The sequence below is a fragment of the Fundulus heteroclitus genome, chromosome 19, assembly GCF_011125445.2.
Source record: "Fundulus heteroclitus isolate FHET01 chromosome 19, MU-UCD_Fhet_4.1, whole genome shotgun sequence".
Lineage (NCBI taxonomy): Eukaryota > Metazoa > Chordata > Actinopteri > Cyprinodontiformes > Fundulidae > Fundulus > Fundulus heteroclitus.
The window spans coordinates 12,659,886-12,676,506 of record NC_046379.1 but is presented as its reverse complement, the minus strand read 5'-3'; the positions used below and the strand labels follow the sequence as shown (position 1 = coordinate 12,676,506).

Genomic DNA, 16,621 nt, shown 5'->3' with positions numbered 1-16,621 from the left:
CCTTCTCAGGCTCAAATAAGGAAGATTAAAGGTAGTAGTTTGACTTTTTTTTTTTTTATCTGTTTCTGTGATGAAATACTTATAGCAGCAGGTGAATACCAGCCCTGTATTTGCTTTAGAGTTGCAACACAGCTTGTGTGTAGGAGGCTACCCAAAAAGGAAACCAGCGTTCTGTGTATACAGTACCATGTCCGGTACCGTGTAAGGTACAAGTTGTCCTCCATTCCAATAGTCATCAGTCCATTTGAAGTGTTTTTAAACCAATCCAAAAATGGTAAACGTGTTTTATCCAGGCATTATAGTTCTTTGTTGTGCTAACCCCTGCTGTAAATTTTGTAATCTAAACTATATGTCTGCGTGAACAAATAACACTGTTTATATAATACATTTCAACACCAACACACTTCTCACTGGAGATTTCCACACATTTGTCTGTACCTGGCTTCAGGGCAAACAAGTGCATCTGCTGCGCTCTGAAAAGCCTCTGCTGCCACCTGCTGGTTACTTTAGTTATAGTCATGAAACGCACATCACACCACATGCACACTTATGTAATGTGTAGTGGGTATGCTTGGACATAGAGCGTAATTCTGACACATGTTGAAGTGTTGGCGGTTTTGTAAAACATAAAAGACAAAAAACTTATAGCGATAATCAATTTTGTTGAAGGACGGTGACTTAACGAGGGGAAATGAAGGGGCTTGTAGTTCAGGTTAATAAGTAGTGGCAAATAACTCTGGGCCCAAACAGCAGAGACTGGAACAGATGGAAAAGTTAAAGTGCATAGATGTAACTGATAGAACTGTATAAAGCTTTACATTTTTGATCAAATGGATTTATTTCAGTGAACTGCTACAGTGTTTGGACATGTGTGAGAACGACCCTGTGGCTATCGCCCACTGCTTTGTCGATAAGGTGAGGAAAACCTTCTAAAAACTAAAGCTATATTAAATTGAAAGAAGTGAAATAATGCCTGACTTGTGTTCCCCCCAGAGTGAATATTTTGAAATCTACACCAAATACTGCAACAATTATCCTAAGTAAGCATTTTGAATTTTTTTGAATTTTCATTTTATTCTTTTTTTTTTTGCTTGCAACATTCTTAAATGAGATTATAAATGCCATTCTTTGCTTCCCCCAGCTCAGTAGCAACACTGACTGACTTCATGAGGAATAAAACCTTGGCAAAGTTCTTCAGGGATCGGCAGGCCGCTCTGAAATGCTCTCTACCTTTGGGTTCTTACCTTCTGAAGCCAGTTCAGAGAATCCTGAAGTATCACCTACTCCTGCAGGTAAAGGACATCCTCACTGCTCATTATTCTTTATTTTAAACTTGTAACAAGGCTTCTAGATAATTTTTTTACTTTAAACCACCTAATGCATACTATACATTGCCATCATGTGGCCCTATATGCAACTGAAAAGCAATAAAATAAGAATAAATCTCTACAATATTTGCTTAGGACATTGTCAGAGACTATAACAACTGTCTTTGACTCCTCTTAAAGGAAATTGCCAAACACTACGACCCAGACGAAGAGGGCTATGAAGTTATTCAGGAGGCGATAGACACCATGACTGGAGTGGCCTGGTACATCAACGACATGAAGAGGAAACATGAGCACGCCGTCAGAGTGCAGGTTAGAAGATACAGCAAAGCTCACGTGCAACAAATAAGAACTTTCCATTCATTTCAGCTTTTTAAGAGGGAAAACATGAGCTTTCCATGTATTTGATATTTATTTTTGAATAGTTCTGGGCTTTTTTTACACAAGTGTTGCATAAGTGTTACCTGTGGCCGATATGAAAATCCCATTTGCAGAGCTTGGCTAAAAATGTTCTGTGTGTAAACTTTAGTTTTTTTTCCTTCATAAGGAGATACAATCTCTGCTGATCAACTGGAAGGGCGCAGACCTGACCACCTGTGGGGAGCTGGTGCTGGAGGGCACCTTTCCCGTGCTGAGGGCGAAGAACACCCGCACGCTCTTCCTGTTCGAAAAGATGCTCCTCATTACCAAGAAAAGAGGGGAACACTACATCTACAAGATCCACATCTTGGTAAGAGTTTTGACCAACTTTATTGGGATTAGTGAGAGAAGAAAGTGAAGAAAACTGATATTTGAATGTGACAGAAAGTTAGAAAAAATGTCTTGTTTGGAGGGAACTATAATTGCATATAATTTCTTGGCTCAGTGTTCCACCCTGATGCTGCTCGACAACGCCAAGGATCCTCTTCTCTTCAGCGTTATCCATTTTAAGCGTCCCAAGCAACCCCACACGGTGCAGGTAACCGGAGCAACGCTTTTTGGTTAAATCCTTTAAAGCCTGTGAAAGGATTTGTTTTTGAAAGGTAGTATGCAAAACAAAGAATTTAAGGATCCAGGACAACTTCAGAGTAGCGCATGCTGCTCCTGTAAAATTGAAGCCTCGTTGCAAACATATTCATACCCCTGAAACTTTTCACATTTTGTCAGAATACAACCGCAATCTTGTGTGTTTTTGTCAGAGGATTGTTTTGTAATAGACCAACACAAAGTAGTGCATAACTATGAAGTAGATGGAGAATAGCTAATTTATAAAGTTTTACGAATTAAAGTCTGAAAGTGTGATATGGATTAGTCCCCTTTACTCAAAGGCCACAACATCCAAGATCCAGTGGCACCGATTTAAGCCAATAATGATATGCCATATTAATATAGCTGTTATGGCTGATAACCGTAATTCACCTATATAACTCATAATTTCTATAGGTAAATTGCAGGTATATATCTACCTAGTTTATACATTTACTAATAATTATTTCCCTAGCCTTTCGACATTGTGAAAAAAATACGACCACACGGCTGACACTGCTTTTCAGTCAAACATCGCCTTGTGTCACCATCACTGTTACTTGACAAAACAAATACCGCATTCATAAACGGCAACAAGATGCAGATAAAGATTGGTTATTAATAATGGGCCATTTTTACTTATTGGAGCGTTACCGATATGTTGAAAAATGTCTGACATCGGCCGTTTAACGATGTCGATGCTGATTATATGGTGCGTTGCTACACATCAGAGTATGGCCGTCCACCTGAACAGACAGACCAGAGGAGGACAGCGTTAATCAGAAAAAACAGCCAAAAGGCCCATTTAAAACTTCTGGAGTTTAAAAAAATAAGACATTTTGAACAAAAGTCTAGTCAAAACTGGGTCTTTCAGCAGGAACATGATCTAAAATATATGGCCAAATGGACACCAAAACGGTTTGGCAGAAACAAAATCATTTTGTGGACTTGTTAGCATTCAGGCTTAATTCCCATAGAAAGCTACAGACCTTCTAGAGAGATTATTCAAACAGAAATGGTCAAAGATCGCTCTCTCTCTCTGTGAGCTGCAACCTTGTAAACACATTATAGGAGGACTGACGTTCTGTGCGGTAGGACTAAGTCCGGTGTCAGCAACCTTTACAACCAGCAGAGCCATTTATGCTCTCGGTCCAGCTAAACAGATTTTGTTTAGAGCCACAAAAGTTACACCGCTCTTTGAAACAAGCGCTTGTTTTTATAGTATACTATAGGAAATGTGTTTAAAAATTTTTTTAATTTAAGATGAACAGCTATTATTTCACCAACAGTATTTTTATGTTTAGGTTTAATACATTTTATTCAAATGGACATTTGATTTTTATAGCAAATGGCATCAAAATGATGAAAAAGCAAGTCGGTTTGCAACCTATTAACAAAAAGATATTTCATTTATCTCTAGTAAAATATTCTTTCATCATTAGTTTATTTTTTCTGGAAATGTTATGCATATATTGCAGAACTAAATGCATCCTAAAGCTATCAATTTTAAATTACCTTTACATGTAGAAACATTGACCATTTTTTCCCCCCCTGCATTTTTTGGTCTAATTTTTTTTTTAAGAGCCAAAGTATGATATTTTATAAAACATAATTATTTTCTAATGTGGCATACCGATCCATGCTATCAGGCAAAGTCTGTCGAAGAGAAGCGTCTGTGGGCCCATCACATCAAGAGGCTCATTCTGGAGAATCACAACACCATCTTACCGCAGAAGGTAACGTCGTCCGTCCGCTGAGCAATTCCTTCCATCCACGCCAGGAGAGTCTTTAACTTATCCATTCTGTCTCTGAAGGCGAAAGGCGCCACTGTGGACAACTCGAACTGTAAGTGTTGCTAACGGAGCATCTCTAGTTAAGTCGGGGGGGGGGGGGGGGGGGGCGTTTCACCGTTGCCACAGCAACCAGAAGATGCAGCTAATAAAAAGAGAGTGGTTGCTCATGTCCTGTGAACAATATGGAATGCGTATTAATTTCCCAAGATGCCCTGGCTTATAGCCAGCCCATCCATGTGAAGAAAATGGCTTTTTGTAATTGCAGCTACGAGTGTAATGACATTTCCTTCCGTTCCGCACAGATTCTGGAAAGTACCAGTACAGTCCAGAGAGGACGATGAAAGCAGAGTGCTGCCAGAGTGACAGCTTCCATCTCGGAGGACGAAATGGGAGAAGAAGATCCGGTAGATTTATTTCCTCCATCCATCTTATCATGCATCTCACAGTTCTTCCGAGTTTTTATTTTTATGCTTTTATATATTTTATCCTTTCAGAACCAGCTAAACAAATCATAAAAAGCACAAACGGTGGGTACCTCATCATCTTTTTTTTTTATTTTTTTACTTGTAGATGTTCGTCCACATTGTGGCTGCAGTCCAAGGTTATTTTGTTGGATAAGAGCTGCTGTTCACGTCTTCATTGAACTTCTGCTTTGTTCTCCTTCAAAGACACCTGGAAAACATTTCAATGGAGACGCACACTCACTCCCACTCCACCTCGCCCATAATGAAGTTAATTATATGCCGCTTCGGTCGAGGCCTTTTGTCACACACGGGCTCTTCTCGGTACTCAAATTGGGCCCCGCCCGTCAGATCTGTGTGTCTTCCTGTTTCATTGATTGGTCATTAGAGCAGAAAACATCTGCATCCCTATTCCCCGGCCTCCCTCGCTCTCTGTCCAGAGCGGTTTCTCCAGACGATGTAATGAACCAGCCATTTTCATGTCAAACCTTCTCTTCTGGGTATGGCGGCGGTTCATCACTTCCTGGCTAATTGCATCATGTTCAGTTTAAGCCTCAGAGAACGAGATGGTACTTATCGGTATTTACCTAATCACAGGGCCTCCCTCGAGTCTGCAGCGGACTAAGTGCTGCGTGCATGTGGAAGGGGAGATTGTCTCCTTATCCCTAAATGCATTTAAATTTTGGATATTATTGAACATGATATCTGACCTGTTATTGATATTCTCGTTTGTTTTTGTTTTTTTCTCTCTCTGTGCCTTCGTCTCAATCTTTGTTCACTGTGCAGCTGTTTTGAAGGTAAGTTATGATTATCCACATTGGGCCTTTACTAAGCCTTGGTAAACTTTGTATTAGGTAGTAATGTGCTTTACTAAGGTTACTCAAACACAACACTGACAGTTGATGTAAAAAGCATAACACACCCTGTTAAAGTCCCAGGTTTTGCTGATGTTAAAGGGGACATATCATGCTTTTCAGCTCTTCCTTTTCACATTTAGATCAATCAGTCGTGGTCTATATGAAGTGGAACTGCAATGTTTTGGTCTAAATTCCTCGTTAATTTACCAACTCGATTTATATTGCCTAAAAAGAATATAAAGATATCTACACAGCATCTGGAAAGGCTACATGCAAATTTGCACAACAAGATGTATTTAAGGGCTAAAAAGGTGGATTTTGCATGATTTGTTCCCTTTAAAAAAATGAGACCATGATGAATTATTACAAAACTTTTTCCTCCTTTTAATGTCACATGTATCCTATAAAATTTATTGAACAACAAATAAAGCTGTTAAGAGGGAGAAAATCATAATTAAAAAGGATGCAAAAAATTATTGCTGCAGAAGTATACACAACCTTAATGTAATATTTTTATTTTGCGTATCCTGTGACGCAACGCAAGTTTATCATTCAGTGCTGTTGAGTTCACACATGCTATAACTAATAGGAAATCAGATCATTTTGAAATACAATTCAACTGTGCTAGTGTGACGTTGCTGTTAGTCACATCTTAAGCTAAATGCGTAGTTTGCAGACAGGTCACAAAGCATCTCATTGTACAAGTCAGGGGAACAGTGAAGTAAACATAACAGTTTCATCTAAAAATGGATGAAAAGAGAAGTCAGAAATGAAGGCTGTGGAGATTTCAACAGCAACATTAAAGGAGCTGTTTATTATTTCCCACTTATTTTAGTTCTTCTGCGTGGCAAACAAAACATCCAGGCCTCGCTAAAATCTACAAACACCTCGAAGAATGTGTTACTCACACTGAAACATAAAGGTGGCAACATCTTGCTAAGATGTCATTAGAATAGCCACAATGGGCAGTATGCTTGTACTGTGTAGTTGTCTTTGCAGCAATCCCTCATACAGAGCGTACATGTAGCGACAGTGGAGAGGAAAAACTCCCCTTTAACAGGAGGAAACCTCAAGAAAGACCAGACTCAGTGTAAACGGCCATCTTCCTCAACAACAACAAACTAAAAAAAAAACACAGAAGCACTGATCCAGGAGTACTTTCTATGTGAATGAAAGATAAATAGCAGTAGCTTATTTAAGCCCTGAGCCAGTTTCCAGGTGTAGAGGATGAAAGAGAGCACATACAGTAGAGCTGGATGCAGTAAAAGCTCAGCCAACAGCCGTAGCTTGGAAAAAAGACAGGCTTAACCACTGAAAGACAGGGCCAAGCCATCATCTACAGAAAGATATTGATACCAGTAGCTTAGGCGGTCACACTTAAGCAAACAGGATATTGTGGCTTTGGTTTTTCTTTTAATAGAATTATATATTTTCCCCATCTCTCAATAATTTTTGTTTGTTGTCAGTTGAATGACATACCACTTATGTCACATTAAATGTGTAAAAGGTTTTTAGTTTCTTCCTATGGTCTCATGCTTTTGGCATCACAAACTGGCATTTTTAGCAGGAATTCAGACATCTTTTTTGTAATTGGAAAACGTCTTTAACTGTATGTGGAAAAAATAAATAAAGTCTAAGCTTAAACCTCCCAGAGCATACTTTCATTTCCTAGCCAACAGAAATCATATTTCACCTGCTGCTGATAGACGACACGTATCACTGTTTCCAGCCTTGCAGTCGCAGGACGGCTGCAGCGCATGCTTTGCAATAACGAACCACCTGTCTATGACTTCACGCTACAGCACGCAGACAGTGAAGGCACACTGCTGGGGGACAGGAGCTCCCTGCAGCCAGCCGCTAGTGTCCGCACCCTGACCGCCTGTCTAGGCGAGCCCCCGGGTGAGAGGCCGTGTGTGGAGGATCTGGGGAACTCTGTGGAGCAGCTAAATGCAGCTGACAGTGACTCTTCACACACACACAGAGAGGTGGAGCTGGAGCAGGAGAAGGTTATAGAGGAGGAGGAGGAGGGAGAGATTTGCAAGGAGGATGTGCTGATGGGAGACGACCAGGTAGCCGACTTTGCCAGCTCGGTGCTGGCAGCCATCTCCTGCTGGCATTATAGAGCCAGGGCTTTGCTTTCTACTCACTTCACAACGGTGAGGGTTTTCTGCCACCCACGGGCTTTTCCTGTTTCCCGCTCCGTCCCAATGGCTCACCAGAACTAACACACCACTCCTGTCTCCCACACCGGCTCTCATCGTCCATCCCTCTTTTTTCCTCCTTTTATAATACAAATCGACCTAATAGCCACATTGTCCACTCTGAACGCTTCAGTGTACATAAATGGTTTTCAGAAATAAACCGTGCATGATTTTTGCTTTTGTTCTGTTTGAGTTTAAATCCTTCCAGTTTGCATCTGGTTTTCGTTTGTAATTTTTACTGCATGCATGCGTGCATCCCATCTGTGTTGTTGCTGCATTTATTAACTCTATTTATGGGTGCATGACCTGTTGGTAAGACCACGTCTGCATTTGCATGACAGCAAATATCATAATATGCTCTGTTAAATGTTGTTTGACTTCAAAGGTTAATGTATCCATCTGATTAAACATGATTAGAATAGCAGGGAGCTTTTCTCTTTGATAACCGTGTTACTGAATATTTTCCCTCTGAATTTGTCTTTGTTGGGGTTAATTGTTATAGCCATATTGTTACTGAATAGGAATGAATAAACATAGCTTGAGCGGAGGACTTTCCTTTCATTGTAGATTTTGCAGTATTATGTGATATTTTGGTATTTTTAACATTTTAAAACCAAGTGGTTTCATATTTTATCAAAATCAATCCGAAGGAGGTATTCTATGCCTCTTTAAAATTGCACAGTCTCTAACAATCAGGAAATATTTCTGAAGATTTCTTTAAGTTTGTTATGATTTATGATTTATTCTGATTTAAAAGCAAAAAAATCAAGATTTTAGCAGCAAGCATTATTAATCACTGACTGAACAGATCTACTCTAAATGCATTGAAGGCAAAGAAATGCGTGATAGATGCTAAACATATTCCACTCGATCAAAGGGGGAGTTTTAGCTACAGAATGAATAAACATTTAAAATGTTAAATTGTTTAATTGTGTTGTGTTCTCTTGGGACTTGTTGTGATACTTGATCACCTTTGAGGCAACAGAAAAAGGTACTGAGATTCAGGATCAGCCTTGATCCGTCGGCTTTCAGCACCAGAGCCGCCACAAAGGAACTGAATAAAGTCTCTTACTGTGTTAGATGTGACTCTTTACTCTCGAAGAACCAATGGTTGAATTGTCTGAGTGTCTCTGCTCAGTCAATCTCGCAAGAACTTTACACAACATTAAAAGGGCCCTGAAAATATGAAATAAAGTATGCAGTTACAATTATACCAGAATGTTATGGACAGCTCGTACAATACAACGATTTTAGCTAAATAGGAGGGGCTTCCTCTCTTCTTGCAGTTGATTTGTCAGATCATAAAATCTCATTTTAGTTACTGATTCACTGTATCAAGTGATTGATTTCTAAATTAAAAAGGACTCCTGGGTTTTGTTTTGTTTCTTTGATTTGCTTGTGTTCTTTGGTTCATTCCAAAAGGGTCAAGCTTTCTTTTATTTTATTTTTTTAACCACCAGTCATCTTTGAGCTGTAGAAAATGATTTTCTCATTGATGTCTGAGGTTCAGTTCCTTGCTTGCAAACATGCCGACGTTGACTCAGAAGACGTTTGACGTGAAGCTGTGCTTTGTCCCTTTTTCAGGACGATCAGAACGAGGATGCTGCTGAGCTGAACGCTGCGCTGACGGACGAGGCCGAAGCCTGCAGAGGGGTGGAAAACAACGAGGACGTGTCTGTGAAACAGACCGTCAGCGCTCAGGTGCGCACAAAAGCCCCACATTACGTTCATGCCTGCATCCTTTTAACCCTATTCCGCGCGCATATCCGAGGCCACATGTAACACATTCACTCTATTGGAGAATGCCCCCGCAGTTGTTACTGAGCCCATTTTAAAACTCTTTTCACTAGTTTCCATTGTTATTTCTTTGCAGAAATGCTAGACGATTCAATACTACATTAAATCTGAAAAACTGAATTCCTACCAAATAGATGCCCTTTTGCCATGAGCAGAGGTGAATCAACCGTGCATGCTGCAGATTTATTGTGCTGGAAATTAAAGCGACGTGAAAAAGTGTTGTGCCATGGTCAGCACTCCCACTCTGCAGCTTTGGCATCTGAGCTGAGTGAATCTTATCAATGGTAAACAGCTCCCAGCTGCAACTTCACATGGGCAGGCCACATCTGGACACAGATTAACAATAGCACAGTCTAGGGTGACGTCAGCAGGATGAACACCAGAGGAGGCTCAGCCTAGCTAGCCGGTGATAATTTAAACCGTCCAAGAAGAACTGAGTATACCGCACGTTTATTTTTAGCTGCAAATCTTACCCACAGACACACAGCGGCTTGTAAAAGTATTGATACATCTTGAACTTGTTCACATTTCGAGCGTGGTCTTGCAACCACAAATGTGTTTTTAGAGGGATTTCGTGTGACAGACCAGCAGGAAGGAACATAAGAAACAGTTTTTAAACGTTTGACAAATGAAAATCTGAAAAGTGTGGCGTCCAAATGTATTCAGCCCTGCTGAGGAAATGCTTTGCAGACGCACCTTTTATTGTAACTGCAGCCGCGCAGGTCTTTTAGTATGGTTATTTATTTACTAGGTTTGCACATCTAAAAAATATATCTGGCACACCCTCAGAAAAATAGTTTAAGATCAGTTTTAATAGAGTAAAGGCCCAGATCAAATTTACAATCACATACGTTTTTATTAACCTTTATTCATACAGGTCATCTCATTGAATGGTAAATGGACTGAAGTTACGTATATAGCGCTTTTCCAGTCATGCTGTACACTATAGCCACATTCACCGAGTCGCTGTCACTAACACGCACACATTTATACACTGAGGTCCAGCTCGGTAGGCAACTTGGAGTGAAGTGCCTTGCCCAGGGGCACATCGACATGTGGCAAGGGGAAGCTGAAATTGAACCCACAACCTTCTGATTGCCAGACAACTGCTTAACCCATCAAGCCACAGTCGCCACAGAGCCAGGATCTTATTTACAGGAGAGACCTGTGGAAACATGGCTTCGTTTTGATCTAAACCACTTTGCTGTAGCTCTGGCTGGATGTATAGATAGATGGATGGATAGATAGATAGATAGATAGATAGATAGATAGATAGATAGATAGATAGATAGATAGATAGCTTTATTGTCATTTTGTATGCACAAAGTGCGTACAGAACGAAATTTCGTTTGTATACAGCTTGAAAAATCACTCTAGAAATCACTCTAAATCGTGTACTAATCGGCTGGGTGGAGAGTTGGTCTCCTGCTGGAAGGTGAACTTCTGACCCAGTCTCAAGCCTTTTGCCATCCATTTTTGGTCAGAGCAGCTTATTCCACATGTTGTGTCCCCTTTAGGACTTGTGGCAAATTTCAAACAGGACGTCTGATTTTTTTAATTAGTTTTTCCGCTCTTGCATAAAAGTCCTACGATTCTATGTTGTTCTGACAGATGTTTCTTCCATCTGAGCTGCGGATCCTTGCAGCTCCTCCAGAATTACCACAGGCCTCCTGGCTGGTTTATGCAGAGCTACCTTACTTTGTTGCACATTTCTCTAAATCTGAGTATTTTTTTATTAACTGTACAGTATTATTATGTTTTTAATAATACAGCCTTTTATTTCTTTTCTTTTTTTTGTTATTATATTAACTTTATATCTATCTGCGTGCTTTTATTAGCCATTCATTTTGCTGCGTCTACACCAGAATTTCCCCACTGAGGGACAATTAAACATATTTCTATTCTATTTTAAAGCTCCTGATCATGGATTGAACAGTGCTCTGAGATGTTTGAAACTTATAGTTTTATAATCAAACTTTGCTCTACTCTTCTTCACTACTTCCTTCCTGATCTGTCTGCTGTGTTTTTGTATCTATAAAGATGTTAATTATTTAACAAACCTCTGAGATCGTCACAGAACAGCCATATTTAAGCTCAGCTTCAATTACAGACACCTTCTGAAGCCAGTTGATTTCCTTGTATTCTATTTAGGGGTGTTGGTAAAAGAGGAAGAATGCAAAGGCATGCCACAGTTTTCATTCTCAAATAATTTATTTGTAGGGGGGGAAAAACACACGTTCCATCCACTTTGCAGTCATGTGATTCTTTGTGTTTATCAGTTGCACAAAATCTCTAAAAAACTGATTAAGGATTGCGATCTAACAAATTGAAGTTCCCTGTGCGTTGTCTGGTCTAATGAGATAAAATTAATCAGGCAATATTTATGGGTCCTTTAAATTAAAGTGATTTCAGAATGAATCATTAAGCTAATAGGGGATGTAGAGTCATTAAAATGTGCATTTTCTGGTTAGATAATACTGTTATCATCCTTTTAGGTCGATGAACAGGGGCTGTATCATCTAGACGGTGTCCCACAAGTAGAACCGATCAACCCGCTGGAGGAGGAGAACTCCCACTGCTTCGAGTCGACCAAATCCTTTTCTGAGCAAGAAACTGAGAGCCCCGAATCTTTGGACGCCTCCAGAGAAACTGGGGGAGAAGAAGAAGAGGAGGAGGAGAGCGACTCGTCTGGTCTTCAGGTGGAGGAGATGAGTGCACTGACAAACAGTGAGCTGTCAGAGGAGGAGGAGGAGGTGCTTTCAGATAATAAAAGCTTTTTGCCTTCGTCCGTGTTGGACCAGGCGGGTGTGATAGCTGAGCGCTTCATCAGCAGTTTGTCCCGGCGGAGCAGTCTGGTTTCTGAGGACCAGAGTTCACCGCTTTTAGATAAAGAGCCCTTTGAAAGCCTCTCAGCGTGTTTGGACATGGAGAAACAGACAGAGGAAATGCTGGAGAGCTCTTCAGCAGAGCCACAGACCACCTCAAAGACTGCCCAGTCAGGTCTTCAGCCTGATCTGAGCGAAGGGGAACGAAGGTCCACTCTCTCCAAGAAGGATCGCCTCCTCATCCACAAAATCCGGCAATACTACGACCACGCCGAGCACCAAGACGCTAACTTCGGTATCAAGCGCAGGGAGAGTCTGTCGTACATCCCCGCCGGCCTGGTGAGACACCTGAGCAAGCAGCTGAATGATATTCCAAAGGAGAAAGTCGGTCCGGTCCACAGGAAAGGCCTCTCTCGAAACAGACCCACTTCTTGGTCCGTGTTTGACCTTCCCAGATTAGAAAATAGTAAAAACGGTGAATCTCAAAGCTCGGGGGAGGCCAAGGATCGATCCAATAGCGTCACCGACGTGTTTACAGCAGAAGAAGAGTTTAGGCCCTCGTCTGAAATGCTGAAAGTTTGGGACCTTCTGGAAACCGAGGAGGAGATCCAAGAAGGGAAGCAGGTTTCAGAAGAGAAAGTCGACAACCAAAGAGTGGAAATCGGCTTAGACGGTTTCGACGTCAAAGCCAGTACTCCCCCACCGCTGAAAGTACGAGAGCCTGAAACGAGCACTACTGCAGACACGCGCTTCGTGCCGTCACCTACCACCAGCTCCCCCACAGCGGAGTGGGCTTCTGCTCAGGACTCCACGCCGTGTACGCCCACGGCTTTACAGGGGGACGACATCTTCCACCCCAACCATTTACCCAGGAGCATTAGCTTCCAAACCACCATAGACGAAGACCAGATCCTGCAGGACATGGGAAAGATGAAAAGCAAGGTGTTCAAGCTGGCTCGTCAGTACAGCCAGCGCATTAAAAACAACAGGCCCCTCGTGTGGCAGAGGAGCCGTCAACCTGCAAACCAGGACGGTACCTGGAGTGTCGCTGCTGTTGACGAGGACAAGCTGATAAAAAAAGGTAAACACGGCCCTGTGGCACACTGCAAAAGAGACTTCCTATGACTGCTTCATGATAATGTTCTCTAACAAAACTAAGACCTTTTACAGAGGGTGAAAATTGTTAACCTGACTCCGCCAGATGGATTTGCTCCGCATATCCATCTGGAAACCTTTCGTTGAAGTAATTTTGGGAAGGGGCGAAAATACTGGTTAGCTGATTGGCCTATGTTGGTGATAGACGGGCCAAATAAACCAATCAGATCAACGAAGCATATGACGTACTAACAGAGCGATGACGAAAACACAACCACAAGCCAAGCTACTCTTGCTGCTGCAGGTAAAGGCTCGTTAGCTCAGCAAAGAAATACTCTGTAATTCCGATAAAACTTGCTCGATAGCCGCGCTAACGCTAGTTTCATCGGCTGAAGCCGCCATGTTCTTTAGACTGAACTGTCAATCTTCTCGTTGCGTCACACCTCAACCCGCCTCAAAGCCAACGCTGATTGGACGTTCGTTTGGTGAACGGCTCCAAATTTTCTTTAACGGAAAGTAGCCAGACTGATCTGCTAGTGAAACCTTGAAAGCTTGCGAGATCAGGATGGTCTCACGAGGCTAGAAACTTGTTGCTGTTGTTACAAAATGTGGAAAACGTTGCTTCTACGCATAGCTCCATTTCTTATGCAGTAAACCCGCCCCTTGTTGCTTTCAGTTTCATGTATCTTTGTGTTTTTATGCAGGTAAACCTAACTTGAGGTTGCACGTGAACGCCTGCGATCAGGACGTCATTCATGAAGCTGGTTCTCCAAGTTCTCACCAGACGCCGACAGGTTCCCAGGATACAGCGACCTCCCCACACAGCCCTCAGTCCGAGACCTTCCTCTGGCCTCACGTCCAGGAGCTGCGTTCAAAATACACGGGCCGCTCCCTAAAGACGAACTGCGTCTGCACAGAACCAGACGGCATGAAGGCGAGCCGCACCTCGCATAAGTACAGGAGCTCCTCAGATCTCCGTATAGCACCGACGGACTGCTGTAAGAAGTGTCTGACGGTAGAGGACTGGCCTCAGCAAAAGAAGCGCTCCCTGCTGTGCAGGTGGAGCTCCTTAGACCACATGCTCGGGTCGGTCCCGCTGCATGAAGTGCAGAACCTTCAGGAACCTGCGCGGACCTGTTCTCCCCGTGACAGAATCCAGGACGAGGACGGGCTCCTCCAGGACGTTCTGAACGCCACGAAGTCACTGAGTTCTGGGAAGTCCTCGGAAAGCAACCTGGTGAAGAGTTTACGGGAGAAGTTCCAGAGCTTAAGCACAAATTAAACATGTGAACTGTGCGCCGTAAACATAAACCTGGAAGTTACGTGACACTCTCAATATTTCTTCTGCTAATTTCTCCCTCAAAAAAAAATAAAAAAAAAACTGAGTGAGGTTTCGTGTATAGGGGACAAGGTGCAATAACCTTAGCACCAGTGTAAGATATAAAAGGGATGGTACGAGCATGCTGTCTTTAAAACCATATGATGCACATTTTAACTGTATTTCTCTGCACGTTACAGTTTTGTGTAACCATGTAGTTCCCCGTATCAAAAAAAAAAAAGTGACGCTTTATTGAAATGACCTAATGTTGGCTGCTATAGTCATTAATGTTAACTCTGCAAACTCAGTGGAGAGTTTCAGGAGGCGAAGAGCGACTGATTGTCAGTAAAGTCCTCTGTTCAGACACCAAAGACGGTTACATTTTAGCCTTTGTTGCGCTTGGATGCACAATGACAACAAAAAAAAAAAAATGTTTTCCACATTTTCCTGAACTGCTTGTGAAACAGTTGTTCGCATCACTGGAGCTTTATTTTTTATCAGCAAGTTGTATATTTTCATGAAAGCTATTTATATGTCTGTATATTGGGATGGTTTTGACCATGTGTAAATACCCGACTCTCAGAAACCCGTTTTTTTTTGGTTATGCACAGGTGCTCGTATTTTCAATAAAAACAGAAATGCTGAGGCTGTGATGGGGGTTTTTCTTTTCCCGATAAAAGACAGAATAGCCGTGTGATTCTGTGCAGGGTCAGCCCAAGGTTTCCAAGTTTAGTGTTTGGTTCACCAGCACAGTGTGCATGAAATTAGACCCCGGCTCAGACAAAGGCAGCAGAAATGATGAAATTAGTTAAAAAAAAAAAAAAGTTTGTTTATATAACTTTGTTATAAAGGTATTTAGTAGGTTACCCACTGGTGCGTTTAAGCATGCACACTTTTAGCTTCTTATCACAGTTTAGCTTTGCATCTGTTAGCCATTCAATTGTCAAAATTTTAGTTTTAATGGATTTTTTTACACAAGTTCATATTTTTTGATTATTTCTGTTAATTTTGATGAGTGTAGCTCACAGCTAATGAGCATCAAAAATTCACTATTATGTTCAATTAAATTTTTGGTTCAGACACACGGAAAGCCATTAAAGCAACCTACCCGGTCTTCATTAACACTCTTGCAGACCCACTGGCTGATCTCCATGTCACGATGCAGTAATTTATTAAAAAGGAGACCCATTTTACCTCTGTGATAGGTCAAAGGTGTCCTCTGTTTCATTGAAAAGCTCAACCTTCTGTCCAACATCCAAGAAATGTAGGAAAATGGGTATTTAAATATTAGACTGATGAAATGTTTTCATGGTTTTAACAAACTGAAACAGTTTTGTGGAAACTAGGAGGCTTTTCGTTCTTGTTTGGAAAATTTTAATTAGTTTCTCTCACTAAAGGCTTCTTGTTCTTGAAGGTCCTTGGGCTGGCTCACAAGCAGCTGACAATTATAAAACAACATCTGTGTCTTTCTGCTGACATATATATATATATATGCTTTCATTTTCATTACAAATTTATCTTCATCAGTTGTCTAGCTGAAATTCGCGTTTGTATTTTGCTGTATGTATGTTGGGGACACAGGGACCTTTTTTTTTTTTTTTTTTTTTTTTTTTGCTCTAAATTACCTCTACCGTGAGGCTAATGCCCATAATTCCCGAAATGGTAGAAATCTAAATTGTCAGTTTTCTGGATGTTGCTTTTAATCATAGCTTACACATTTTCAGGAGGATTTGCAGTTGCGGTCATTCTGCAAGCTTAATGATAGCCAGCCTGGGATCCATCCCAGAACTGATTTTGATGTTTGGTTGGGATCATTGGGTCACTTGAACATCCAGCTGTGTCAAAGTTTCCCTTATGTGCCCAAGCTTGTCTTTCTAAAAAATAAAATGAAATTGGTCTGGATGCACAAAAGAAATACAGGAACCACCAAGGTTCACACCT

At 41.4% G+C, this 16,621-nt stretch overlaps 1 protein-coding gene across 4 annotated transcripts in view; it reads left to right on the top strand.

Moving 5' to 3' along the window:
* LOC105916592 (pleckstrin homology domain-containing family G member 3) overlaps nucleotides 1–15,325 on the top strand; it is a 49,019-nt gene extending 33,694 nt beyond the window's left edge. For 2 of the 4 annotated variants that reach the window (XM_012851149.3, XM_021309814.2), the window contains exons 5-19: nucleotides 846–915; nucleotides 994–1,040; nucleotides 1,142–1,292; nucleotides 1,509–1,640; nucleotides 1,876–2,058; nucleotides 2,194–2,286; nucleotides 3,983–4,069; nucleotides 4,148–4,178; nucleotides 4,429–4,530; nucleotides 4,621–4,653; nucleotides 5,374–5,384; nucleotides 7,247–7,600; nucleotides 9,230–9,346; nucleotides 11,938–13,348; nucleotides 14,067–15,325. In XM_012851149.3, the coding sequence (XP_012706603.2) occupies nucleotides 846–915; nucleotides 994–1,040; nucleotides 1,142–1,292; nucleotides 1,509–1,640; nucleotides 1,876–2,058; nucleotides 2,194–2,286; nucleotides 3,983–4,069; nucleotides 4,148–4,178; nucleotides 4,429–4,530; nucleotides 4,621–4,653; nucleotides 5,374–5,384; nucleotides 7,247–7,600; nucleotides 9,230–9,346; nucleotides 11,938–13,348; nucleotides 14,067–14,644 (3,400 nt within the window). In that variant the 3' untranslated portion in view covers nucleotides 14,645–15,325. The remainder of the gene's footprint in view (nucleotides 1–845; nucleotides 916–993; nucleotides 1,041–1,141; nucleotides 1,293–1,508; nucleotides 1,641–1,875; nucleotides 2,059–2,193; nucleotides 2,287–3,982; nucleotides 4,070–4,147; nucleotides 4,179–4,428; nucleotides 4,531–4,620; nucleotides 4,654–5,373; nucleotides 5,385–7,246; nucleotides 7,601–9,229; nucleotides 9,347–11,937; nucleotides 13,349–14,066) is intronic. The other 2 variants (XM_021309815.2, XM_021309817.2) reach the window with 2 other exon arrangements.
* The last annotated feature ends 1,296 nt before the right edge of the window (nucleotides 15,326–16,621 follow it).